General features: G+C 45.8%; 2 protein-coding genes across 28 annotated transcripts in view; one reads left to right on the top strand and one right to left on the bottom strand.

Annotated features, from left to right (window-relative positions):
- Positions 1-25,683, bottom strand: part of ZNF366 (zinc finger protein 366) — a 71,077-nt gene that overhangs the window by 12,674 nt on the left and 32,720 nt on the right. The window contains exons 2-3 of one of the 2 annotated variants that reach the window (XM_082457197.1): positions 9,249-10,609; positions 5,877-6,068 (exon numbers count right to left, since the gene is read on the bottom strand). In XM_082457197.1, coding sequence (XP_082313323.1) covers positions 5,877-6,068; positions 9,249-10,595 — 1,539 coding nt within the window. In that variant the 5' untranslated portion in view covers positions 10,596-10,609. Of the gene's footprint in view, positions 1-5,876; positions 6,069-9,248; positions 10,674-25,683 lie in introns of those variants that run through there. The other variant, XM_082457196.1, reaches the window with a different exon arrangement.
- Positions 5,975-25,683, top strand: part of LOC309658566 (uncharacterized protein) — a gene marked incomplete at its 5' end in the record, with an annotated part of 59,223 nt that continues 39,514 nt past the window's right edge. For 9 of the 26 annotated variants that reach the window (XR_014262248.1, XR_014262249.1, XR_014262250.1 and 6 more), the window contains 2 exons: positions 5,975-6,107; positions 9,021-9,121. Coding sequence is in view for 1 of the 26 variants with exons in the window: in XM_082457413.1 (XP_082313539.1) it covers positions 11,334-11,527 (194 nt within the window). The other 17 variants (XR_014262258.1, XR_014262259.1, XR_014262252.1 and 14 more) reach the window with 16 other exon arrangements.

Below are 25,683 nucleotides of genomic sequence, written 5' to 3'. Positions count from 1 at the left end.
AAATTTTTAAATAAATAAGTCAGGAGCTCAAAAAAAAAAAGAGTTAAGATCTCTAATATGTAATAAGGTCATAAGATAGGCAAATTAAATATATTAAAAAAAAAAAAAGATTATACCTGCCAATGCAGGGGACATGGGATCGAGCCCTGGTCTGGGAAGATTCCACATGCCGCGGAGCAACTAAGCCCGTGTGCCACAACTACTGAGCCTGTGCTCTAGAGCTCACGAGCCACAACTACTGAGCCCACGAGCCACAACTACTGAAGCCCCTGCGCCTAGAGCCTGTGCTCTGCAACAAGAGAAGCCACCGCAATGAGAAGTCCGCGCACCGCAACGAAGAGTAGCCCCTGCTCGCCGCAACTAAAGAAAGCCCACACACAGCAACGAAGACCCAACGCAGCCAAAAATAAATACATAAATAGAGAGAGAGAGAGATGGACCTCAAAATGTAATAGAAAATTGGAACAAATGTCTTGGACTGTCCTTTAAAAATGGGTTGCATGGATCATTAGGCTTTGAGATGGCAGAGCAGAGAGGCAGTGGGGAGACCCCAGAAGGATACAGAACTTGCTCCATTTTCTCTTCCGTAAAATGTCGATGATAATCTTAGTTTCCCATGAAGGTTTTTTTTTTTTAATAAATTTATTTTATTTATTTATTTATTTTTGGCTGCATTGGGTCTTCGTTGCTGCACGCGGGCTTTCTCTAGTTTCAGTGAGAGGGGGCTACTCTTCGTTGCGGTGCACAGGCTTCTCACTGCAGTGGCTTCTCTTGTTGCGGAGCATGGGCTCCAGGCATGCGGGCTTCAGTAGTTGTGGCTCGTGGGCTCTAGAGCGCAGGCTCAGTAGTTGTGGCTCGTGGGCTCTAGAGCGCAGGCTCTGTAGTTGTGGCGCACGGGCTTAGCTGCTCCACGGCATGTAGGATCTTCCTGGACCAGGGCTCGATCCCGTGTCCCCTGCATTGGCAGACGGATTCTTAACCACTGAGCCACCAGGGAAGCCCCTCCTATGAAGGTTTTTGATTCAGGTAAAGGGATTGGCAAATAGTAAGAGCTCAATAAATATTAGCTCTTATTACTATCATTATCATGTACATTTTACATTCTAGAAATGGCAAGTTCTTTGTGGATAAGGGTACTGTCTTTTTAAACCAAATTATGCGGAAGGAATATTAAGGAAGGACCTCAATATTAAGGTATTCAGTAAATACCTCCCAGGTTACTTGAGGCATAAGAGAAATGGAAGCAGGTGTGGCTGACGCAGCCCTGGTAATGTGGATGGAAAGAGAAGATTCATCCTAGATTGCAGGCTTTGGGGAGCCTATTATCTGGCTCTCTGATCCTCTGTCAGCCCTTTAAACAGCTGGCAGAGGCCCTGTCCCCTTATCTTCATAGAAGCTCCTAATTCTGGCCTCCTGACGCCCCTTCCCTCCCGGGTCCAGGCAACTTCCTGTGAGTCCCAGAGACAGCACTGACAGCCAGAGTCACAGAGAAGTCTCTGTGCACAGAGGCAGAGTGATGGCAGTGGGCAACCACTGGGCTGGGGCCAGAGGCCCACAAAGCCAGAAAGAGGCACGCTACTGAGACTGCGATGCACCAGGAAGCCTGTGTTTCCCTATTCTGAGAGGAAAGGTCAAAGAGCTGCAGCCTGCAGCCTCGGAGAATGGCCTCCGCTAAACTGCCCTTCCCTTACATCCTTCTCTCTCTCTCTCTCTCTTTTAATAAGAAGGGTGTTCCTTTCCTCAAAGGGAGAGAGAGGGAGGGAGGGAGAGAGAGACTGTAAACTGTCCAAAAGGACCGTGAGAAAACAGGAAGCTTTGAAAAGTACAAGAGAAAGCAAGATGAAATCTATTTGCAGGCGGGCCCCTGGGGACATGCGGGGCATTGTTAAGCAGGCAGTTCATACAGCTATATCCTTCCTTCTGCTGAGGAGGGCTTTGCTGCCAAAAGGCTGCTATCTGGTCACTGCCTTAACCCCCTCAGCGCCAGCCTGAGAACCCTGATCCCAATCACTGGGCCCCTACAAGTCCCCACTGGGTTTCTCCCCTGATGGAGCATCCAAGAGCTGGAGGGGGGAGATGGAGCCAATTTGGCAGAGGCGGTGGGGACCCTTTTCAGGGAGACCTCATCCTTTTCTATCTGTTCTTGCCTCAGCCTTCAGCCCTCTGCTTCAGGCCAGGCTGCAGATGACCTGGTGATTCATAACATAGGCAGCTCCCGGCTTCACCCATCTCAAAGGAGAATTTGTCCCGGAAATTCTGGATGACTACTTTTCCTGGACAGGTTTCCCAAAGAGAGCAGCTGGTTCTTTGCTATTATGGAGTGTGGCTGCTACGAGGATAGCATCCAAATCAACCCCTGCGTGCTTACGCAGGATCTGGGAAGCATATTTCTGAAACATGGCTTAAGTCTACAGGCGCAGGTCTCTGGAGAAACTCCAGCTGGCTCCAAGAAGCAAGCAGTCCAGAAGTCGAGCCAATAGCAAAAGAACCCAGAAGGGCAGTAATTTTTTTATAAGAAAAAAAAAACCAGAAACCTTTCCTCTCCTCGAATTTTCCATCCTATTGTTAATGCCTAATCCCGCAGTAAACGAATGTTTCTGTTTGCTGTGGACAGCTGTTTCCACTGAGCCAGGGCCAGAGAGAACCAGTTCATGTGGCCACAGCGGGAGGGATTTATGTTAGGAAGAATTTTTAGTGGTGAGAATCCCAGGAAATTAGAATCTGTTACTTAAAGACTCTCCCTTTTTTTTTTTTGGCAAGTTTTGGGGTAAAGGAGATGGAGTCAACTCTTGGAATATGGCTGGAGCAAGGTCTGCCTCTTTTTTCCAGCCATGTCAGTCACATAAATGGAATAACCCTTCCCTGTTACCGCAATACAGCTCGGGTTTAGTTGTCTGGGCCCGTTCTCCAGCATCACCGTGTAGCCAGCCATCCACTCCTCTCTGAGGGCTGTGAATTGCATGGTGATGAGCAAATGGCCCTCTGTTCCTCTCCCAACTCTCAGACCCTAGGAACCCCTACCCAGGGCCAGATTTCCAGGAATACAGCACAACATGAGTAAGAAGCAAAGTCCACAGGACACCATCTGGAGATGGCCTATCCCACAGTGGGATCTGGAGCTAGTTTATAAATACACAGGGCCCCATTGCATAATCTGTAAATTCAGACATGCTCTGAAATTCCTTTGAAATGAAGAAGGGTGATGGTATGAAGAGGACACCAAGCAGGTGGCACTTTGCAGGGAGATGGGGACAAAGGGAGGAAGAACCTGGCAGTGTGTTCTGGCACTCGCCAGGGGACAGAGGGCGCCTGATCGAGGTGATTGACACCTGTTCTTATTTCAGGAATGTCTAAGAATGGAGAGGGGCCGCCTAAGTTTGAAAAACTTACTTTAACATCCAGTTCTTTTTGTTCAAATGATACATACTGCCTTCTAGGTAGCCTCTGACCTCCTGTGGTCTCCTGAGAGAAACTGCTCCTCAGGAAGAAGTGACCTTTGCAGATGACCAGTCCAATTCCTGTGCCAGGCCCAACTCCCACTGGAGAGTTACACTGTATTCTATCACAGCTGGCATTTCACGTTACAAGCGCCTCTCTTATGGGGTTTGATGGTGTGACCAGATATCTGGAGCCTTAACCACCCTCAAGGAGACGTCAGATTGAGTTTCTGAACTGTGTAGTTCACCAGCAGACACCCTTTGAACCATGTGTGGTGCGCTATCATTGGGGTGAAGGGAGGCCTGGCATCATTGGGCCCGTCATGTCCCATCACGTCCCATCTCTATGCACTGGTACCAGAGAGAACTCTCTAAATCCTCAAGGACCACTTGGTCCAAGATCCTCCAGGCCCCTCTGAGGCCCTTGAGGTAGAGAAACAGGACTGCCTCTGTGCCCCCAAATCACACACAGCTGGCAAGCCCTTTTCCTGCATTGGCTCTGCCCTGACGTATCCCTCTGTTTCAGAGATGTTTTCTGCCTGGTTTAACCACTACTGCTGGCCCTGAAGTGGTGAGGTGGAGGAGGGAGTCGGCTGGGCTGGATGGACGTGGATTTTTAGGGGACTACAAGCTATGCAATGGCTCCTGAATATTTTAACGACTTTATGTGCCCCGCCACCAGCTGATAAAAATACAGTTCATGCTCGAAGCCCAAGAGTAAACTCAACACAAGGAATGAAGAGGGGCGATGAGCCCCTGATGGCACCTCTACTGTAGGAGACAGTAAACCCCCGGCAGGCGGGAACAGCTTTGTTAAAAGTGAAGTGTTCAAGGGACTCAGTGAGGCGGAAGGGAAACCAAAGGTGTGTCTAAAGGGAGACAGAAGAGCTGGCCTGTGGAGTCCACAGGGTTCCGCAGTCAGGTCTGGCTTGACGGGTGTGTGGCCTGTGTGGTCACACGAGGCCCTGAACTCAAAAGTGTCCCGGGTTTGGTGTTATGCTCTGCTTTCATTGTCTTGAAATTCTGAATAGCATCTGAACAAGGGGGCCCCGTGTTCATTTTCCACCAGGCCCTGCGAATTACGTACACCATCCTGCATGCAGCTGCCTCCCCCTTCAGCTCAGATCACTCAAGATGGACATAAATTGACTTTCAAACCACTGGGAACTTGAAGGAAAGGAGGGGAAACACAAGTAGGTGGCAGGAAAAGGGCTGGAGGGAGACCCCTCCCTCCCCCACCTCCGGAGAATGCCCACACAGGTCTAGGGAAGCTCTGGCTCCTGACCCCTCTCACCCCGTCCAGGAGTGGCCAGCACAGGAAAGAAGTCAGCTTCACAGGGGGTTCCTTCAAGTGGGGGGACATGCTGCTGAGGGATTAAGGCAGGAACAGCCCCTGGAAGCAGGGAACCCTACTCCAGAAACAGGGGTTGACGAAGAGTATCATTTGGACCCCATCAGACACGCAGGACAGAGAGAAGGCAAATCCGTTTCAAACAGAAAGGCTCTAACGATATCTGAACGTGGTGATTTCCCTCTGCTTCCCCCTCAGCCCTCTCCTCGTGACTGAGGTGTCACTTGCCAGTACCTTCCTTGAATTAAACTGCCCAATCCTGAGCAAGCTTCCTTCTCATCTTAGAAGTGGAGAAGAGAAACAATGTTGGGGGTGGGGGGAGCCAGCCTGGGAAGCCTGAGCATTTCTGCGTCATACCCGTCAGTGCCTTGGGCTTTACAATTCTCCAGCTCACACTTTACCTTAGCGCATGAAATAAAAACCCCACCAAGTTAATGTGACACAGAGATTGTAACGAAGACGCTCCATCATATTCAGTAATAAACGAGAAGCACTTCAGCTGACCTTGCACCCAGTTGTTTCTCGGCCGACGCAAGCATCTCTGAGGTCACCTGAGGGGCTAGCCTTGGAATCTCTTCCATCCCCTCCGGGAGACCTGCCCTCAAATTACAGTGCTCAGTCCAAGTGTCAGGAGGGCAGGAGCGGGGGCAGTGGGAAGGGAAGGGGACAGGGCTGGAAGCTTCTCTGACTCCTCTCTGTGTTCTACTCATTGGCTTGTAAGGGGAAGAGGGCTACACCTGACTGCTGCTTTCTAGAGCACCAGCTCTCACACCACCTTCATCCTTTAACGACCTCATTCGCCAAATGGGCCTTCCACCCTCAGCGCTCCCTGTACTGGCTGTCTCCACGCCCTGTGCACTGATTCTGCCGCGAGACACACAGGGCAGCTCCTAGGGCTCAGCTGAGCACAGCTGCGGCGGAGAGAGGCACAGAGCAGCAGACAGGCCTGGGCTTGGCCGCAGACCTACTCTGAGCCGCAGAGGTCCCTCTGATGAGACTGAGTAGAAGGTTCCCTGGAGATTCTTCCTGCGCATTTGCACAGCCCTCTGAGCCCTCCCTCCCCACGCTCCTCCCGGGCAGCCGCCCACCTTGCATTTGAAGGGCTTCACGTCCGAGTGGACGATCATGTGCGCCTTAAGGGTCTGTTTCTGCACGAAGCTCTTGTAGCACAGGTGACACTGGTAGGCGCGGATGTTGGTGTGGATCAGCACGTGTCTCTTCATGTTGGCCAGCAGCGTGAACTCCCTCCCGCAGATCCCGCACTTGTGCTCCTTCACGCCCTGGAAGGGGGCAAGAGGCGAAAGAACCGTGGTGAGCAGGTAACAGACTTTCATCAGGACAGCGGTCTTTGCTTTTCTCTCTGCCACATAAATCCACGAAGGATTTGGTGAAAGATGTTGAGTTCCAAATGGTGTGGCTGTAGCCTTCTTAAACTACTATTTTCTTGAAAAGTGTTGATTACGTAATCCTTTTTTTCTTCTAAAAACCATAAACTAGCCAGACTGTTAGAGGAAGAGAAAGCTACTGCTTTTGTTGTTCCTGCTGCTGCTGGGGTTAATTCTATGGTAACAGTTCTCAGGGATTAATAAGATTTTGGTAAGAGCACCATGGAATGAATGGTATGTGAAATGAGTCTAATCCGGCTTTCATGATAATGAAAAAACAAAGCCCCCTAAACTGATAATACCATTTCCCATATGAAAACCAATGTTCTCTTGAGTTCTCATTAATGGACTTGAAAATCCAAGAAGAACAACTCACATCCACACTTCAAAAAATTACAACTCGATAATCGCCACTTGAGATGGTCCCCTGGGCTCCCACGGGCCACAGTGGCCTCTATGTGATTCGGCTGTGGAGCCTCCTCCAAGCCGGCTTCTGTCCGACAGAGCAATTTGGCAGAGGACAGCTTTCTGAATTAGAAAACGGGAAAGAAGAAGATTTTCTAGTTCCCTTGCTGTTTGTGAAGTGCTTTAATACTTAAGCATCAATGCCCTCAACTGAAAGCATTTCTAGGGACTCACGGCGTGAGTAGAGCATTACCTAATCCTGACTAACCAGTGCTTCTCTGAAACGGCTGTTACAAGAAATCTTGACCCAGAATGACTTTTTGGAAGGACCCAGAACCATGGTATTAAAACTAAGGTTATTACAGGTTTAGAACAAGTCATTTGGCTAACAACTGTATCTTATAAAATCCATATGGCCTGATATTCATAGTGACCTAAGGCAGGAGGGGTTCCAAGGTTCCCTCTGCCTATATTTTCATTTCTTTAATTTGGGACATGGTAAGAGAGTACCACTCCTCAGTTTAGGTGAGCCCATGGCACTAAAGGGTGAGTTTGGGTCTCTGCCCAGCTGTTTACTGGCTACATAACCTTAAATGAGTCCCGCAGCCTTTCCTGGTGAAGGCTTCCTCATCTCAAGTTGAAGTGCTGGGACATGAGACCCCGGGGGCTCTTTCTAACTGGAATACTGTCTAGTCTAGATGATTGCAGATGAGTATGGATTTATGCTAACGAAGAGATCTAAATTTTAATGTCCTCCTAAGAAGATGAATTTTTGAAATGTGTTGCATATTCAAACAGTGAGTTAAAAAGTATTAAATTAATAAAAACTATTTTCTTGATGGGTTTAAAATTTACTTCAGTATCTTTCTTCTCAAGATTGTCCCTATACTTGGTTATGATCTAGTTAGTACCTACTTATCACTGTTTTTGGAATTCTCTAAAAAGAATTCTGTGAACAAAGTAAAATTCACATGTGGGCTGGCCTAGACCTCAAGTAAATGAGAGACTGGACACAGCTTTAGGAACAAAGGGAGCTGCTGTGTCTTTAATAAGATCAATGAAATCTCAGAGAGGGGACCTGCGGAGCTGCTGGGTGAAGGGAAGGAGGGAGTAGTCTTGATAGTTGTGTTCAAGAGCTCAGGTGCTAGAGACAGAGATCCTGGGTGACTTCCCCATGGCTTGGTGTCTTCATCTGCAAATCTGGAGTAACGATACCCATAGGTAGCTCTTACAGTTGTTGAAGAGGATTAAATGAGAAGTAGAGTACCTGGCACTTAGCAAGTGCTCAGTAAATGCTACCTCTCACTGTTTCCTGACTCCTTTAATTAAAATGCATTTTGCTTCCTAATTCAAACAAGACCTATTTCAGATACCAGGCTGTTTTCTCCATTTTGAGTTCATTTTCTACCATCTTACAGAATTTTTATCTGTTCTAAAATGCATCTCTGATTCCTTTTCCACACATGTAGGAGTCCCTGAAATTAGCACATGGCCCCCCTGCTGGCTGACTCTCAGTTCAGGCTCTTTGTTGATGGCTCCTGCACTAGGCGGGCACCTCCCCTCTGGATGCATCTCAGGTGCCTTTTGCAGGGCAGCTGTTTGTGCAGAGCCCACAAGGCAGTCACGCATTTTGCCCATATTTGGTCCTAACCTATCAAATGAAACCCACAATGCCAGAGCAGAAATATTATCTTGGCTGAGCAAAGTCCTCCACTGACCTTTCAGAATGAAAGAATGTTTTAGAAACTCTGGCTTGCTAGAAGTCTCTTCTGCCAAGAAAACCACTTGAGGTCAAGGGTGTGAGAGTAGAGGTCAGTGGGGCAAACTTCCCCTCTTGGAAGCTCAAAGCAGACCCAAGTTAGCTTAGCTGGGTAAGATTTCAGGAATGCACTGGGGCCTTGTTTTAGTTCGTCCTGAATGACTCCAGGGCTTTGTTTGCAAACTAGGCTGAACTTAGACACGTGGGCCTATATTTCTCCTTGAAGACCTGCGGCTGGGGAAGGTAAAACCAAACCCAACAGACAAGAATGCTCTCTCATGCCTCCTATAATACAAACCATAGAGCACTGCCACCAACTAGGCAGAAGCTCAATGGGGGAAGCACAGACCTGGCCAGACCCAGGCCAGGTCTGCTGCCCTCAAAGCCACCTGCAAATGAAGCAGTTGAGGGAGAAAATAAAGCAAAAGGTAGCCACAGCTTTAGCAGAAAAAGACCAAGAGAATTTTCTAGAGTTTTCTAGAAGGCTCCGATTAGTGTATCCCAGGCACAAAGCTGGTCTTGGGTAGATAGGGACTGATGCACCCTCATGCTAGCACCCCAGATGAAGTTTCCAGAAATAAAATTTTAGGGATTCTGGGAGGCAAAGAAGCAACAGCCCAAGCAGCAGCTGCTTCCTTCATCCTTCCGCACCCTCCTCTCCAAACTGCATTCTTTTTTTCTAGGACCGCCTGAGACTCCAGAAGTCGAGATGGGAAAGGGCTTGATGGCTAGTCTCCTCACTCTCCCCCATTTCAAGGTGAGGAAGAAGAACGTCTGGGCTCAGGTAAGGGACGCCTCCTGCCCAGGGTTACACGTGTCAGGGGTGGGGAGCAGCGCAGGTCTCCTGGGCCCTCGCCCCGGACTCGCTCCTCTCCCCGGACTCGCTCCTCTCCCCTGGGGCCCCGCAGTACCTTGTGCGTGAGGGAGTGCTGCTTGAGGTGGTGGGGCTGCACGAACTCCATGCCGCACTCGGAGCAGATGTAGGGCCGGATGTCCTTGTGCTTCATCATGTGGTTCTGCAGCTGACTCGGGTACTGGAAGGTCTTGTCGCATTCGGAGCAGCTGTACTGGATGGGGCCCCGGTGCGTGGTGAGGTGCCTCTTCAGCTGGGCCAGGGTGGGGAAGTCGAGGCCGCACTCCACGCAGATGTTCTCCCGCCCGCTGGCGTGCTTGGCCTCGTGGGCCTTGAGCTCGCTGGGGTAGGCGAAGCCCCGGCCGCACACGCGGCAGTTGTGCGGCTTCACCTCGCTGTGCTGCATCATGTGGCGCTTCAGGTGGCTGGTCTGGGTGAAGGCCTTGTGGCACACCTGGCATTTGTGGGGCCGCGTGCCCTGGTGGGTCAGCATGTGGGTGTGCAGGTGGCTGAGCTGCTTGAAGAGCTTCCCGCAGCGGCTGCACGCGTGCGGCTTGATGCCGCTGTGGCCCAGGATGTGGGTCACCAGGTTGTACTTGGAGGTGTAGGACTTCTCGCAGGTGGGGCACTGCCAGCGCTTCTGCGCGCCGCCCACGTCCACGTAGTAGCTGTCGTCGATCTGCACGTTCACGTCCACCCTCTCCACCTTCTGCTTGGTCTCCTCGCTCTCCCGCGGCTCGGCTTTGCGGGGCAGCAGCGGCTCCGGGGGCCGCTTGGGCAGGAAGGTGTGCCGGCTGAAGGGGAAGGGCGAGGCCGAGGGCACGAAGAAGGGGAACACCAGGCCCGGGGGCACTTTGGGGTAATAGGGGTAGGGCGTGGGCAGGAACGGAGGGGGCGTGGGCGCGGGCCATGTGGCGCTGGGCTTCACGGGCTCCTGCTTGACGGCCTTGCCCCCCAGGTGCTCCAGGCTGCGGTAGAACTGAAAGCCCACGTTGCACAGGTCGATCATCCGAGAGTCGTACTTGGGCCGTGGCGGCGGCGGCGGCGGCGGCGGCGGCAAGAGCAGCCGGAGTTCCGGGGGCCCGGGGTTCTTGCTCTCCTCCGGGTGCAGGGCAAGAGCGGCTTCTTCCGAGGGGTGGTTATAGGGCATCTTGGTGGGCATGCTCTTCCGTTTGCGAGACCCTCCTCCTTCAAAGACCCCCGGGAATCCGTCTAGGTCTCCTGGAGGAGGCTCATACCGGAACTGGGAAAACGGCCCCCGGAGAGCTTCCGGGAAGGGGTGTCTTGGAGGAGCTCTTCCTCGGGAAACCACTGGCTGCAGGCCGTGGGGGAAGGAGGGGGCCCTCTTCGCACCCAAACTGAAATGCACATCCTCGTCTTTGACCATCTTCATTTCCTTCTGCATCCTTGGCAATTTTCCTTTAAAGAGAAAGAAACTTATCGTTAAAAAAAAAAAAAAAATCCCTTTTTCCATGAAGAGTTGTGGCTAGATGTCAGTACTAATTTATGAAGAGTAATGTTTGTTTAATACTGCTCCCCATTTATCCTAAGGCTGTTTAAAATATCATATTTTCCCCCTTGCAAACCCGGTTACTAATGTGGAAAGCACTGGCCTCCTGGAGTGGGACCCTAGGGCTCCAGTGTAAATCACAGCCACAAAACCATAGCTGGGGGTGGAGGAGGGGAGGTATGAGAGTGGGCTGGATTGGGAGGAAACCTGAGACCTCATCTGGCCATTGTCCCCATCTGAGATGAGGGTACCAAGGCCCAGAGAGATGAAGCAACGTGCTTGAGTCCCACAGCTACTCAGAGCAGGAGTCAGAACTGGGACACATTCTTCTGCGACTTTTCAGCCTGAGATGGAATTGCATCTGCCAAATGGCACTTTAAATGTCTTTTAGGGTCAGTTCTTCTCTAAGTGAATTGATTTCCACTGCCTTTCCCTGTCTAAGGGCCTTTGCTGCTGGAGGATGGGGATATTGAAGGCCACACAGGAGAAGGGACTTTACTGCTTAACTCAGATCTCAGACTTTCTGAGTATCCACCCCCAGCAAAGTGTGCTGCTGGGGTATATCGAGCAGATGAGATCAATGTGATTAAGAAAAGCATATAATCCAATGTTACAGAGTCATCCTGGCAATTTATGCATTCTAATCCTCCACCTGAAGCAACTTCAGGGAAAAAAATCCAAGATCGTGAGTCTCTAAAACTGCACTTGTGTCTCTTCCTTCACGTAGGTGTCATTCAGAATAAAGCTTGGCCTTTGGTGTTGGTGACTCCTGTGGTGCCTGTCATTTCCCTGCTGAACCAGTTACTGTGTCCTGGTGACAGCATCAGGTATATCTAGGAGAGCCCGTAGGGCCAGAATCTAAACCAGGGGCCATGCTTCCTTTCACACATCTCCTTGCCAGTTTTCTATCCTCCTCACTTGGATACAAGTGGAAAGAGCCAAGTGGCTGACTTCACATTTCCAATGAAGGCCCTTTCTACCTAGATCCTCTGAGCTTGAATGGGATTGGTCCCCTTTGCTCAGCAGAGGCTCCCACAGAACCACTCAGCCTGGTCAAGTGTCAGGTCTGGCCTCAGGCCACTGAAGACAGGGCTGGGATAGGTTCTGGACTAACTCAGGTCTCTGGCCCTGGGAATGACTACATGCTGAGCAGTGCAGGGTGAGGGTTCCAGGGGTGAGAGGACCAGTGATTTTCTGTAGTCCCTGGTGAGGCAAATGCAGTTTTTACAAGTACCTGGATATTCCCAAATAGCATGTGTGTCTTTATGAGAGGTTTGAGAACCACAGCACAATTAGAACAGAAATGGGTCTTTTTTTGTTGGATTACCAATTCATACACAGAAATCCGACTGAGGGAAAAAATATGTGCCCTTATTATGTGAATATTTGGACATTCTTTAAAACTGTTATGTGAAAGTGTTAGAGAACTAAAGCATAATGTCAATTAGTCTTTGCTTTGTGTTTCTGTGAGTGGGAAGATAGCCCTGGCTTGTCTTCTTTCTGTGGGTTTGGGGCTTAGTAATTAAGAGGGGGAGTTTGACTGTCCAGCCTGTGCCCCATCCTTTTTTTCCTTCTTCCTAAAATTCTTACTGAAATGCTAGGTCTTCTACCACTGCTGCCTCAAGGACCACGTACTTGTAGGAAGGGATGCGAGCAGTACAAGAATGCAGTGTCTAGCTTTGTGAGTCCAGGAGGGGTGTGGGGACACCATCAAAATGAGGGGAGTAGTGCAGCTGCTGTGAAAGGACCAGGACAAGGATGGAGAGGGCAGAGGCTCTTGGATCATTTCCTAGATCATCTCTTGCCTAATTCATCAGGTCTGGAGCCCTGGATTCACACACAGCTAACGAGGGGGTGGCCCTGGTCCACGAACTTGTTGCATCTATAAAAATAATTGGCTTTCAGACAAAGCTAATATGTCCTATTGAAATAGAGGGGGAAAAGTGGCAGCTCCTTTCTCTGGAATTTCATTTTGGCCACAGTTGGTTGTATAGGAGATCCTATTTGCAAAAAGGCTGCTCAGACTGGAGAGAACTGTTCCAGGCTGCAGTGCCTAGGGCAATCCACAGCAGAGCCCATCCAAATGCAAACAGGTTCTGCTTTATTCTTGTCTGGTTAAAAATGGCAATGGTTCCTATGTCATATTAGAGAGCTTGATTGGAGAATTGGTAAAATAGACACATATCAGAACATGGGCCATAACTTATTGAGTTTTTTGTGTATTTTATTGTTAAAAAGCTATTTGAAAGTGCACGGCTAATGCTGTCTGGTACCTTTATACCATGTGCTGTATCATACCAGAAAGTTACTTACTTGGAAAGGAGTGTTATCACTAATTTTGAAACTGAAATTATTTTGGTTTGTACACATTATTATGGTCTTTGTTTAATATTTTTGTTTTTAGTTGTGACAGTCTACTAATTCATTCATTTTAATATATTAGGAGTGACACTTCTAATATAATGTTAAGTTCAAAAGCATATTTATTTTCAGTGTTTACATTTTTATTTTGTCACCATTGACCTAGTAAAGCAAAGAAACATTGTTGAACAGAGCTGATGTGATTTTTAACATAAACGGCAGAATTATGTCTCCCGAATCCAGAGATTTTACATATCTACATTTTAATTTCCTCCCTATTTTAATATGGTAAAAATGTTTACCCAGTTTCTGACTTGTGCATATACATACCCCACCTCTAAAATAGTAGTCTGCCTGCTCTAGAATAAAATCAGTAGCTCAGGAGGTTTCAGAAAGCATTGAGATCCATCCATGGACATTTTCCCAGACCTGTAAAACAGCAGCCCCTTTCTGCATAAAGATGTGAAGGAGCACTGCCAATCCCTACAGAGGTCAAGGAGAACTAGATCTGCTTCCTTCTGACCTTCTTGAGACATAAGTCAGCTGTAGCTGCCGCTAGTTATTAATATCCCTGTCTTTTGAGTCCAGGGTGCCAAGGAGAGCCCTGGGGGGTGGGTAAAAGAATTACACCCCCAAAACAAATCCATATCAGGGATGGAGAGTGTTGAAGGGAAGAGCAGGGAAAGGATGTCTTCCTCTGGAGGTCATTTATCAGTCAACTTAAAACTCTGAACGGCCTCTACAAAAATATTAACAGATTCCTAGAAAACCTGAATGTGTGCCACCCCACTCTCTCCTCTGTCTCTAAAAATAGCTCCGCAGGCATCCATGACAGATGTGGGATTCCTACGTAGGAGGCAAGAGAGTGCTGGGGGCAGCGTAGGGGGTGGGGGAACCACAGCCCCTCCCCTGGCCAGTAATCTGTGGCTGCTCCCAGAAAACCAGCAGGTTAGAAGACCATTCCCCACCAGGATGTGCTGAAATAATGTGCAAAAATAAAGAACTGAAATTGTCAAAGGAGACAGCTATGGGAGAGTGCAAAGAGCATTGGTTTGGAGCCTGAGGATCTGGGCTTGAACGCTGGCTTTGTGTTAGCAGCTGTGGGAAAATGAGCAAATTAATTTGGAGGTTTGATTTTCTCATCCATGAAATAGGGGTTGGGATATCCCCATGGGATTGTTGGAGACTTAAAATAGAATGTGTACGTGAAAGCTTATTAACACTGGACAATGTGGTAGTACTCTTGAGTGGTAAGAAAGAATAGACACGAGAGGAGGGTTGGGGTGATGATCAGTGCATTGAAGCTGACTGACCTCATCTCTGTTTTCCAAGCTGAAGCTCTTGGTCAACAGTGACTGGCATCTGGGCCTCCTCAAAACCAAGGCTTTACCCATTTACCCCGAGCTGGTCTTATCCCAGCAGTGAATGTGAACCACACTAGAAAAGGCCAATGGGTAAAGCCAGGATGAGTTTATTTATTCAGTGTGGAGATCAACCTTCTAGTATAAGAATACTCCCCCATCCCTTCTCTATGGCTCTTTCCTCTTACGGACATATCTTCGAGCCTCCATTAGTAACAGATGACTTTGGTTACAAAAGGGATTGGGGATTGGGTGGGGACAAAGGGGACGTGGGTGGTCTCATGAGCTATTTTAGCCAGTCTATGGGAAGCTAAGGAATTGTCCCTATTTTAATATCAGAGGTCACCTTCCCAGAGACAAGAGGACCTGTTTGTCAAACCCAAAGTCTCAGACACGGGGACAGTGCTGGGTCAACACTGGCAAACCAGCTCTTGCAATGCCTGTGGGACTGTGAGGGCAGAGACTGGGTCTGTTTGATTCACTGCTGGGTTTCCAGTCCCCAGCATGATGCCTGATGCAAAGTAGATGCTCAATAAACTGCTATGGGATGAGAGAAGGAATGAATGGTTCTTGTTTTGAAAGTCTCCATATGGAACTTTAAATGTTTAATTTTATCTTACATTATCTAGACCGCAGGTGACTTTTGGGGGACATCCCTAATCAGATCATGAGCCCACTCATAAATTCTTGGGTAGTTATTGTGGGAAGAACCTGATTTACGCGCCTTGTGTGTGCCCTTGCTTGGCTCCGTTCCCAAGGATACCACTCTCTGAATTGACCCTCAGGTTTAGGGTAAGCCCTAAATCCTGGCTATACTAATGCTAGGATACAAGATTCTGCACCTCAGTCAGAAAACAGATGCCTGAAAAGTCCAATAGGCAGCAGATAGAAAGAAAGACCCCTGGACTGAAACTGGGAAACATAAACCAGGAGTGGGTGGTCACCCCGCACTCTTCCACCCCAAGGAAATGTTTGGGAAGTTGGTAGCATCTACCCTTTGTACTAACGTGGGGTGGAGAGGGAGAGGCCTCCGAATAATCACGCATCTTCATTGCTAGAGTCAGACAATGCTCTAAGGTTCCTGGCTTTCTTCCATATATACTCAATCGCCAAACCCAATAGGCTGTAAGTCAGGAAGCAAATGGTTTGAGGAGGAAAATATTGGGTTGATCCGTGTTAGGGGAAAATGGGACTCAGGATGTCTTCTGTAACAGGTATTATCCATAAGAGTTAGTTATGAGGAAATGGGGAATGAATGGATTTTAAAAACAAAAACAAAATCTCTTTGAACCATAAATACCAATTAGAAATTCAAGGCTTAACCAAGATGAAACTACTTTTAGTTTGGGGAAAAAATTCTTCTAATAATGCCCTTTAATTGGGAATTCACCTACTGCACCAAAATATAAATATTCCCCAGATAAAATTACTGGTATTTTGTGGTTCTCATTGGAATCGGAGGTCAGTCCAGTAAACGCTATTAGAAGAGTCACTGTGAGTCAGCATCCCAGGGGCAGATCTCTTTATCCCCACTCTACAACACTGATTTCTATTCATTCTGAAACTCATGAAACAATATATTCTCTCACATTCTTTATTCCTTGAAGGTTTCCAGTGTTTCATTGGAAAACATTACATTTTACTACTGGAGACACTGACTTGCCTTTTACTTTGAGAGAATAGCACTTTACTTACGTGGTCAGCCCTGGAGCTCTGCCCTCAACAAAGACGGAAGCAGTGAGGAGGTGCAAGTGGAGGAGAAGTTTAAGAATAAGAAGCAGTGCTGAGAGCAGCGAAGGGTGGAGAGTTGTGGGAGGATAACAGAAGGACAGAATGGGAAATGTATGGACTAACTGCCAACGTCTCTCTGTTCATACAAAGGGATCCTGTTATAAGGCTCCTCCAAAGTGGGATTTTATTGGATCACCTGGTTCTTTCTGAATTTGTGACAACAGAAAGAGACTTTGAGTCGTAGAATTAAACGTTCTAATGATTCAACATAATTGTTTTAATATGTATGTAGTTGTACTGTTGAGTTCTTCATCTGCAGGTGTTTGGCAAGTAATGATTCAGTCTCGCATTCCTGATATTGGCAGGAACAGAAGGATCTCCATATGCATCTGGCAGGTAGAGCAATATGTTCTAAAGAGATAAATGGTCTGCCTTGTCACTCCCTGGGTTAGAGGTAGAGTCAAGAAGAGGGAACCAGAAGCCTGGTAGCCAGATCGCAGAGCACTTCTGGATGCCCCTGTGGCCCCTGTTTAATTTATAAACCTGAATTCCTTGCGTTTTGTTATAAAATGTGATCTGTCAGCCATGGCATGAGCTGAGTTTTCTAGGTTGGTCAGAAAATATTACTTGGTGATGAGACCTGTTCACATGTGAAACAGTCAATTGAACTCACATATTTTTTTTAAGTTCCTAAATACCACCAAGACATAACATAAAGTCAAGTTTAGTTTTCCATTGTTTACATTGTCCATAATGAGCATGCATATATACCATTTACATATAGATATAGATATATTTTGTAAAGAGCCCTTATTAAGACAGCAACAAGAAATTCAGCTACTAACTTGCATAGGTTAAATGGATATGGGTTTCATTTAGGAAAGTGCTTAATGCCTAGATCTAGTTTCTGAAAAGCAGGGATAAATATAATTACTTGAGCCCTGGAACAGTTGCTAGCATGTTGGGGTTATCACTGCCCTCGTGACCCATTTAAAGGAAGGAAATGAATTGGAGATATGACTTAGCAGTTCTCTCTCCCATCTCTCAGAGCTAATATATCTCTTGGGGATGGAGCTCCAACTGGAATGTTAGAATTTTTCTCCTAATTTCTTTAGAGTAATGTCCTTAGAATATATCTCAATTTTGTTGTTGTTGTTTTATGTTCACAGATCAAGTAAACTTGATACACCCACTCCTAGCCAAGTAAATAAACACATGCATGTTCAAAAGCTTCATTTTGTCTGTCTCTGAGGATGACTGCATACATGGTCTGGTGGGCCTTAGAATTGGTAGATAATACCAGAAAATATGACGTCTGGCAAGCAAAAGTAGTAAGAATCAACACATAATAGATGAGGTTAGCCATCTGTGGAAGGAACCTATTTAAAAATGTCACTCAAGGCAATATTTTTGTGGGGAGGGGAGTAAAAAACTCTTTTGTATCATGATTGTGGTAGTGGTTACACAACTCAAATAGAACTCAAAAAATGAATTTTACTGTATATAAACTCAAAATAAGTTAAAAAATATAAAAGAAACATACAACAAATGTTACTCTGTACATTATAAAAGGAGAAATTGACGATATATGGGAAATATCCAACAACAGTTAAGGTGACCAGATTCTACTCTCTAATCAATTCATATCTTTGGAATGCATCCAATAATATGCATATGGTATATAAAGAGGGGTACTGAGTTTTAAGAATTTGATGATCTAAATTCCTGCTCTATCCAAAGGGCAGACTTTATATATGGCAGATACTAGCTTTTTTTTTTTTTTGCATGTATTCTATTCAACAAGAAACATTGTGAGGCAGGGATTGTGCATTAAGTTATACTTCAAGGTCTTCTAATCTTTGGCCCTTCTTGGATGTTCAGCAAATAGTCTTTAATTCCTCCAACACTCTTTGAACGTAAAGTAGTCTGCTATTAGTGGATAAGATCATTCTGGTGACTAGAAAATATACTCCTGCCCCTTGTCAATTAATAGGTTGCTATTGACAGTTAGGTCCATAGATCACTCTTATGAATGAATCATTTACCCTGAGACTGGTTGACTGAGTGCTCTTACAAAATGGAACTCATGAATCTCCAAACCCACTGACCAAATCCTGATTCATGGCAGCCCCACCAGGAGCTGCTACCCCATGAAGTCTACCTGAGCAGCCAGCTGCCTTCTTTCTCTGATACCTTTCACTGAATATATTAGCCAGACTGTCCCAAGTTTCTACAGGGCGGGAGGTGGAAAGAACCTCACCGACTGGTGGCTTTATGGAGACTTAGAGGTGAAACTTTCCATTCCACCAGAACTGGAAGAAAAGTCCTCACTTCTCTGAAGTCTATCACATTTGTTTGATGTTCCACTCATTGGCTGGGTCCCGTGCTGCTAGTCACCTTTCTGTGTGGGTGGGTAGCTTATATTTCTAACAGAATTTGGTAGAAAGTCAGAAACTTGCCTGTTGCCTTATATATTGTTGGGATCTAATCATTACTTGGGAATTTATTTGACAAATGCCACGTTCTAGCTTGCTCTTGCTCCGTGATCTCAAGCAGAATTTTGTGTTACATGAAAGAAGGAATAACTGCTTTACTTGGCCTGTCCCAATTCATCCTGAGCCAACTTCACATCAATAAACTGCCAAGAACACCTCCAGTGAGGAGAGGGGTTTAGTGAAGGTGTAGCAATGACTAGGGTTGTGCTTTTCAGAAAACATGGCCCCCTCTGCTTTATCCTGGCTCAGAATCTTTGGCCAGTGTGTGCTGTATTCCTTTGACCTGGAAGATGGAATGTCATATTACACTGGAGTATATGAATGATTATGGGAGGGTTCTGGAAATGCCCAAGGGCACAGTTATCAAATGCCACTGAGTCTCCCAGGGAACATGTCACCGTAGAGTACAACATGCCCACGTTCTAGCAAACACTATCCCAGGAGGGCAGGCCAGCACCATTTCTCTCACTTACTCAACAACTGCAAGTGCCCCATGCTCTCCTGGCAAATGCTCATTAGCTTTGTGGAAACACCCATCCTAATGGGCAGATGGATCTGTGACCTCACCCTTTCTTTTTATTTTTACATGGGTAGGAGTCCTGTTCTTTTTCTGCCTTCTGATGAATAATTACTCTTCTTTTTATCCCTTATACTTCTTAGTTCAAGATCTTCTCACTGATCTGCTTTATGTTGATTTTTCTATTGATTCTGCTCACTAAAATCATTCCTGGAAAATATATATACTTACAAAATATATAGACTTATCTCCTCATGTACTTGTACCCATAACCTATTTTTGGCAAGAAACACAGGAATCTTGTAATATTACAAGACTGTATGGCTCGGGGTGGAAGGCTTGGGAGTCTATCTGGCAGCCAGGTTACCCACTTTAGGAGGGACCAGTCCCATCAGAGTCTGTAGGAAGGTGCTGCTCAGTTGTACAGCTCCCTGGGCAGAGAGGAGACTTTTAAATGTATACCCTTTCAACTTATATTTTTGTACACTGTGACTGCCTTAGCTATTCAAATACTTGCATTTAAAATATAAAAATGCATATTGTCTTTCAAACAGCAAACATTCAGACAAAATTAGTCTTGAAATCCCCTTCCTTTTGAATGCTGACCAATTCTCTTGAAGCATTTCTTTGGACTCTCCATTTTTCTGCCCCTGGCAGAGTTTACCCTGATTTATACTTTGGGCATGCAGCTTTATGACCCAGGCTTATATCAACAAGGAAATAAGTATAAGCAACCACAAAGACCACATGAAGAAAGTCAGGTGTGTATAAGTCACAAATAAACTACATTCAACCTTGGAAGTTAAGATAAAGATGAGTCTGACTTGAAGATTCACAGTAATTACAGAATCACACTGCAAATATGACTAATCCAGTTTCTCCATTCTACCCACCCCTGAGTTTTTCCTTGGCTCCTTCCCCAATGCTGAGAGGGAACACTAAGACGCTAAGGTTGAGATTGTTGGATTGGGGGCAATGTCAGGTCCTACCCCTGGGCCTCAAGGTAGTTAAGGATAAAAGTATGATCCTATTTATGCCACTGCAGAATCATAAAATGTCAAAGCGCAAAGCATGCTCCAGCCCTCAGATGGGATTAGTCCCTCCTTCCTCTCAGCCCCCGAGCCTGTACCCACACCCCTGATGTAGCCTCCGCCCGGAGTATTGCAGCCATCTGCCTCCGCCACACACTGTGGTCCCCTTGCGGTCGGGACTAATTCCCAGACTTTTCTGTGTCTTCGCTGACTTGTACAATGACTGGTACTTACCAACATTTTTAAGTGATACATTTTCAAATCGCAATAATTTTCTAGTCTTAAAATGATTTCATTCTGTTTTTATATGTAATAATATATAATGTAATATACTCTAGGACTTGTTATTGCTTCAACATGTCTCTGATTCTGGGATTTTTCTTTTATCAATTTCTCTTTTCTAATAAGTTCTGTCTCATCCACCCCAAATATTAACTTTCGACATAGAAAAAAGGACCAAGAAGTCAGTTTGTCCACACCTTCCATCTTGACCATTCATTCTTGGACGGTCTTTACAAAATCCTGTTCATTGTTCCTTGGACATGACTATTAGCTTCTCACCTTCTTCCCATTCCCATACCTAGTATTCTAGTTCAAGTGCCCACCACATCACTGCAGGGTTACTTTCAACAGTTTCCAGCCACTCTTCCAGATCTTCCTTCTCCTTCCTTCCAAATCCCTTGAATACCAATGCCAATTCCATCTTCTGAAAATTCATCACTTTTCAATATATTTTTGGCTGCACTGCATACTTGTGGGATCTTAGTCCCGTGACCAGGGGTTGAACCAAGGCCCCTTGCAGTAGGAGCTCAGAGTCCTAACCACTGGACCGCCAGGGAATTCCCTGAAAATTCACCACTTTTCCTAAGACAACTCTCTGTTCAGGATCCTACAACAATCGTGTGTTGAGATGCTGTACATCGTGTGTAGAGATTGCTAATTGCTGCTCCAATATCCATTCCCCGTTCCTTGAGAAATGGAACCCTGATTTTGCTTGTGGTGACAATGTGCCCAGCAAAAACACTAACCTTCCCAGACATTCTTTCAGTTAGGGTACCTTGTGCCACAGTTCTGGCCAAAACAGATGTAAGCAGAAGACTGCTAGGAATACCTGAGAAAGCCTTTGCATTCCTAATGCAGAAACCACCCACTTTATCCTTTCCTGTCTCTATTTTCTGCCTGAAATGTGGTTATGAAGCTGGAGGTGGAGCAGTCATATTGGAACCGTGAAGCAATAAAGTTAATGACAATGCCTTCCACAAATTATGGCAGAAGGGAAGAGGGAAAGTGTCATTGTGGAACTCTTGAACCCACTTGGTGCTAGTCTTCTTGCTTTCTGAGCAAATGAATCCTTTACTTGCTTAAGAAAATGTATTCAGATTTCTGTGGTTTGTAACTAAACACGTTCCCCATCTGATACACAGAGCAAATCAAATGTAAACATCGCTCCCTGACCTTCAAAGTCCTTTATAAGCAGGTCCAGCTCAATTCCCCTTTTCTCTAAAATTCTCTCAACCCCAGTTGAGACCAGGCCTTCACTATTCTCTACGTGGGGCAAACTAATTCCTACCTCTTTGCCCTTACTTAGACTGGTTGGTCATCCAGGAATAGCCTTTCTATTGACCCACCTCTTCTTCCAGACTGAACTTAGATTCAGCTTCTTTCTGGAAACTTTTTTCCCTACTCTTATGCCCAATTATCTCTCCCAAGAAGATAAATCCTACTGTGTCATCTCATGGAGCCCTGGAGATTCCCTAAGAAATTAAAAGTAGAACTACCATGCAATTCAGCAGTTCCACTGCTGGGTACATATCCAAAGAAAACAAAACTATTATCTCAAAGAGGTATCTGTACTCCCATGTTTGTTGCAGCATAATTCACAATAGCCAAGGTATGAAAACAACCTAAGTCAATCTAAAGTTATGTAATCTAACATTACAGATCTCCCCATCTTCCACCTCTCTTTCACAGTCCCAGCTTTACTTTCCTGGCAGCACTATTAGAATATATCTTGGCCATTCATTTATTTATTGTCTGTCTTGCCCCACTGGACCATAAGCTTTGTGAGACCAGGTATCTTGCCTATGCTCTTCACTGTTTTACCCACCTAGAAGAGTGCCTGGCACATAGTAGGTTGACACATTAGGTTCATTTGGGAAGTCTTAAACATGTAACACGCCCCCACACATACACACCCAAAATCAATGCAATGCCTAGACCCCTCCCTAGATCTGTATTACATCAGGATCTCTGGGGGTGGGGCTCCAGGTAAGGCATTGGTGTTTTTTAAGAGCTCTGTAGTTGATTCTCATGGCCATTCAAGGTTAAGAACTAGTTTAGGGAGGTGCTCGATACAGAGCCTACACAATTAGGGAAGCACGAGCGGGCATGAGGGTGGCGGTAAAGGAGGGATTCTGATGGAAGAATCCCTGTGACTTGCAGTCATCCCTGCCTTTCCGCCTCCCGCCCAGGCTCCTAGTGATGGGGTGTGAGGGTAAGGAGAAAATTCTCCTCTATGCCAAGGCTGAGTTGATGAAGCATAGCCCATGGCAGTGGCCACTTTGGGGTCCAGGTAATCCACAAAGGAAAGCATCCTGGAGAGGTCATGCTGCACCTGGTGAGAGGGAGGGCACCACCGTGCACTATTTGCACACATATAAGTCCTAGACTGGAGAACCCTCCTGACCCCTTTTCCTCCTCCCAGGCCACCAACCCACCCCAGGGCCCTGCCTAGCCACCTTGCAAGAAGCTGAGCTGGAGATTTGCACCCACCCTCAACCTCCCACCACAGGGATGGCTCTTCTTGGCTCTTTTAACCTGCAAAGATTGACAATAAGGAAGAGGTATGAGACGATTTTCTCCCCACATGATTATGATACTTCTGAAAGGTTGAGTTGTGGGATTTTTTTTTTTTTTTCACTTCTCTCCTGGAAATCACCTCCATATGCTGATTGAACTGTAGGATAAGACTTCTTCTTTACACTGAGAAAGCATTTCCCACTATATTTAGGAGACAAGTGGAACGGCTATTTTTTCAGCTTCCTTAATGGCTTTCAATGCTATTTGCCAAGGTTGATTTTCTTTTTTTTTTTTAAAGTTAATTAATTAATTTATTTATTTTTGGCTGTGTTGGGTCTTCGCCTCTGTGCGAGGGCTTTCTCTAGTTGTGGCAAGCGGGGGCCACTCTTCATCGCGGTGCGCGGGCCTCTCCCGTTGCGGAGCACGGGCTCCAGACGCGCAGGCTCAGCAATTGTGGCTCACGGGCCCAGCCGCTCCGTGGCATGTGGGATCTTCCCAGACCAGGGCTCGAACCCGTGTCTCCCGCATTGGCAGGCAGATTCTCAACCACTGTGCCACCAGGGAAGCCCAAGGTTGATTTTCTTTAAAAAAAATTTTTTTTTTAATTTTCTAACAGTAAACAACTAGATGTAAAATCTTCCCTTGTACTTTGATTTGTGGTTCACACCTTTTGGAATATCTAGCTCATAATTTCAGAAGGAAGCAGCTGGTACTCTTGACGTTTAATTCCAACAAAATGCCTCATTCAATTCCCCCTCTCCCAGATAGGGTACACAGACAATTGGAAAATATTCAATGACACTGATCCAAATGTCCACAGTAAGTGTGGAGAAAAGGTAGAGTATGATTTTAATATCCTGGAAGCTGAGCTAATGGCATTGAAATGTCTGATCTTAAGAAAATATGATTGTGCCAAGAAAGGGTGACTATTTTAGCTGCTGTTGATATCTGCATGGGGGACCTTTGAAACTAGGGTAAACACACAGGTTTTTGTTCCTGAGTCTGGGTGAGTGTTTTACCCAAGGAGCTTTGTTGTAAATCAATGGTTTAAGTATTAATAATGATAGCTATTGTTAACTGAGGACTCACCGTATGCAAGGATTTTACATAGATTATCTTGTTCAATCACTACTATCATTATCCCTATTTTATAGATAAGGAATTTGAGGCATAGTGAGTATAAATAATTCATGTAAGTTCACATAGCCTGGAAGTAGTAGCTCGTAGCCAGGGGTTGGCACACTTTTACTGTAAAGTGTCAAAGAGTAAATTTTTTTGGCTTTGTGAAGCCTACAGACTCCATTGCAACTACTCAACCCTGCTGTTGTAACGAAAGCAGCTATAGTCACCATGTGAACAAATGGGAGTGGCTGTGTTCCAGTAAAACTTTACTGGAGATAGGTATATAAATGGGAGAGAGAGAGAGAGAACTATATCTCAATAAAACTGGAAGAAAAGTTAAAAAAATAAATAAAATTTAAAATTATGAAATTAAATTTTAAAGGCTACTGTATTGTATATTTGAAAAAAATCCTTTAAAACAAAAGCAGGTGGTGGCAGCCAACATCGTTCTCAATGTTGAAAAACTGAAACCATTTCCTCTAAGATCAGGAACAAGGCAAGGATGTCCACTCTCACCACTAGTATTCAACATAGTTTTGGAAGTTTTAGCCACAGCAATCAGAGAAAAAAAAGAAATAAAAGGAATCCAAATTGGAAAAGAAGAAGTAAAACTGTCACTGTTTACAGATGACATGATACTATACATAGAGAATCCTAAAGATGCTACCAGAAAACCACTAGAGCTAATCAAGGAATTTGGTAAAGTAGCAGGATACAAAATTAATGCACAGAAATCTCTTGCATTCCTATACACTAATGATGAAAAATATGAAAGAGAAATTAAGAAAACAGTCCCATTTACCATTGCAACAAAAGGAATAAAATACCTAGGAATAAACCTACTTAAGGAGACAAAAGACCTGTATGCAGAAAACTATAAGACACTGATAAAAGAAATTAAAGATGATACAAACAGATGGAGAGATATACCATGTTCTTAGATTGGAAGAGTCAACATTGTGAAAATGACTATACTACCCAAAGCAATCTACAGATTCAATGCAATCCCTATCAAACTACCACTGGCATTTTACACAGAACTAGAACAAAAAATTTTGCAATTTGTATGGAAACACAAAAGACTCTGGATAGCCAAAGCAATCTTGAGAAAGAAAAACGGAGCTGGAGAAATCAGACTCCCTGACTTCAGACTATATTACAAAGCTACAGTAATCAAGACAGTATGGTACTGGCACAAAAACAGAAATATAGATCAGTGGAACAGGATAGAAAGCCCAGAGATAAACCCATGCACATATGGTCACCTTATTTTTGATAAAGGAGGCAAGAATATACAATGGAGGGCTTCCCTGGTGGTGCAGTGGTTGAGAATCTGCCAACGCAGGTGACACGGTTTCGAGCCCTGGTCTGGGAAGATCCCACATGCCGCAGAGCAACTAGGCCCGTGAGCCACAATTACTGAGCCTGCGCGTCTGGAGCCTGTGCTCTGCAACAAGAGAGGCCGCAATAGTGAGAGGCCCGCACACGGCGATGAAGAGTGGCCCCCACTTGCCGCAACTGGAGAAAGCCCTCGCACAGAAACAAAGACCCAACACAGCCATAAAT

This window comes from Balaenoptera physalus (genome assembly GCF_965194825.1).
Source record: "Balaenoptera physalus genome assembly, chromosome: 3".
Lineage (NCBI taxonomy): Eukaryota > Metazoa > Chordata > Mammalia > Artiodactyla > Balaenopteridae > Balaenoptera > Balaenoptera physalus.
This window is presented reverse-complemented; position numbering and strand designations above follow the sequence as displayed.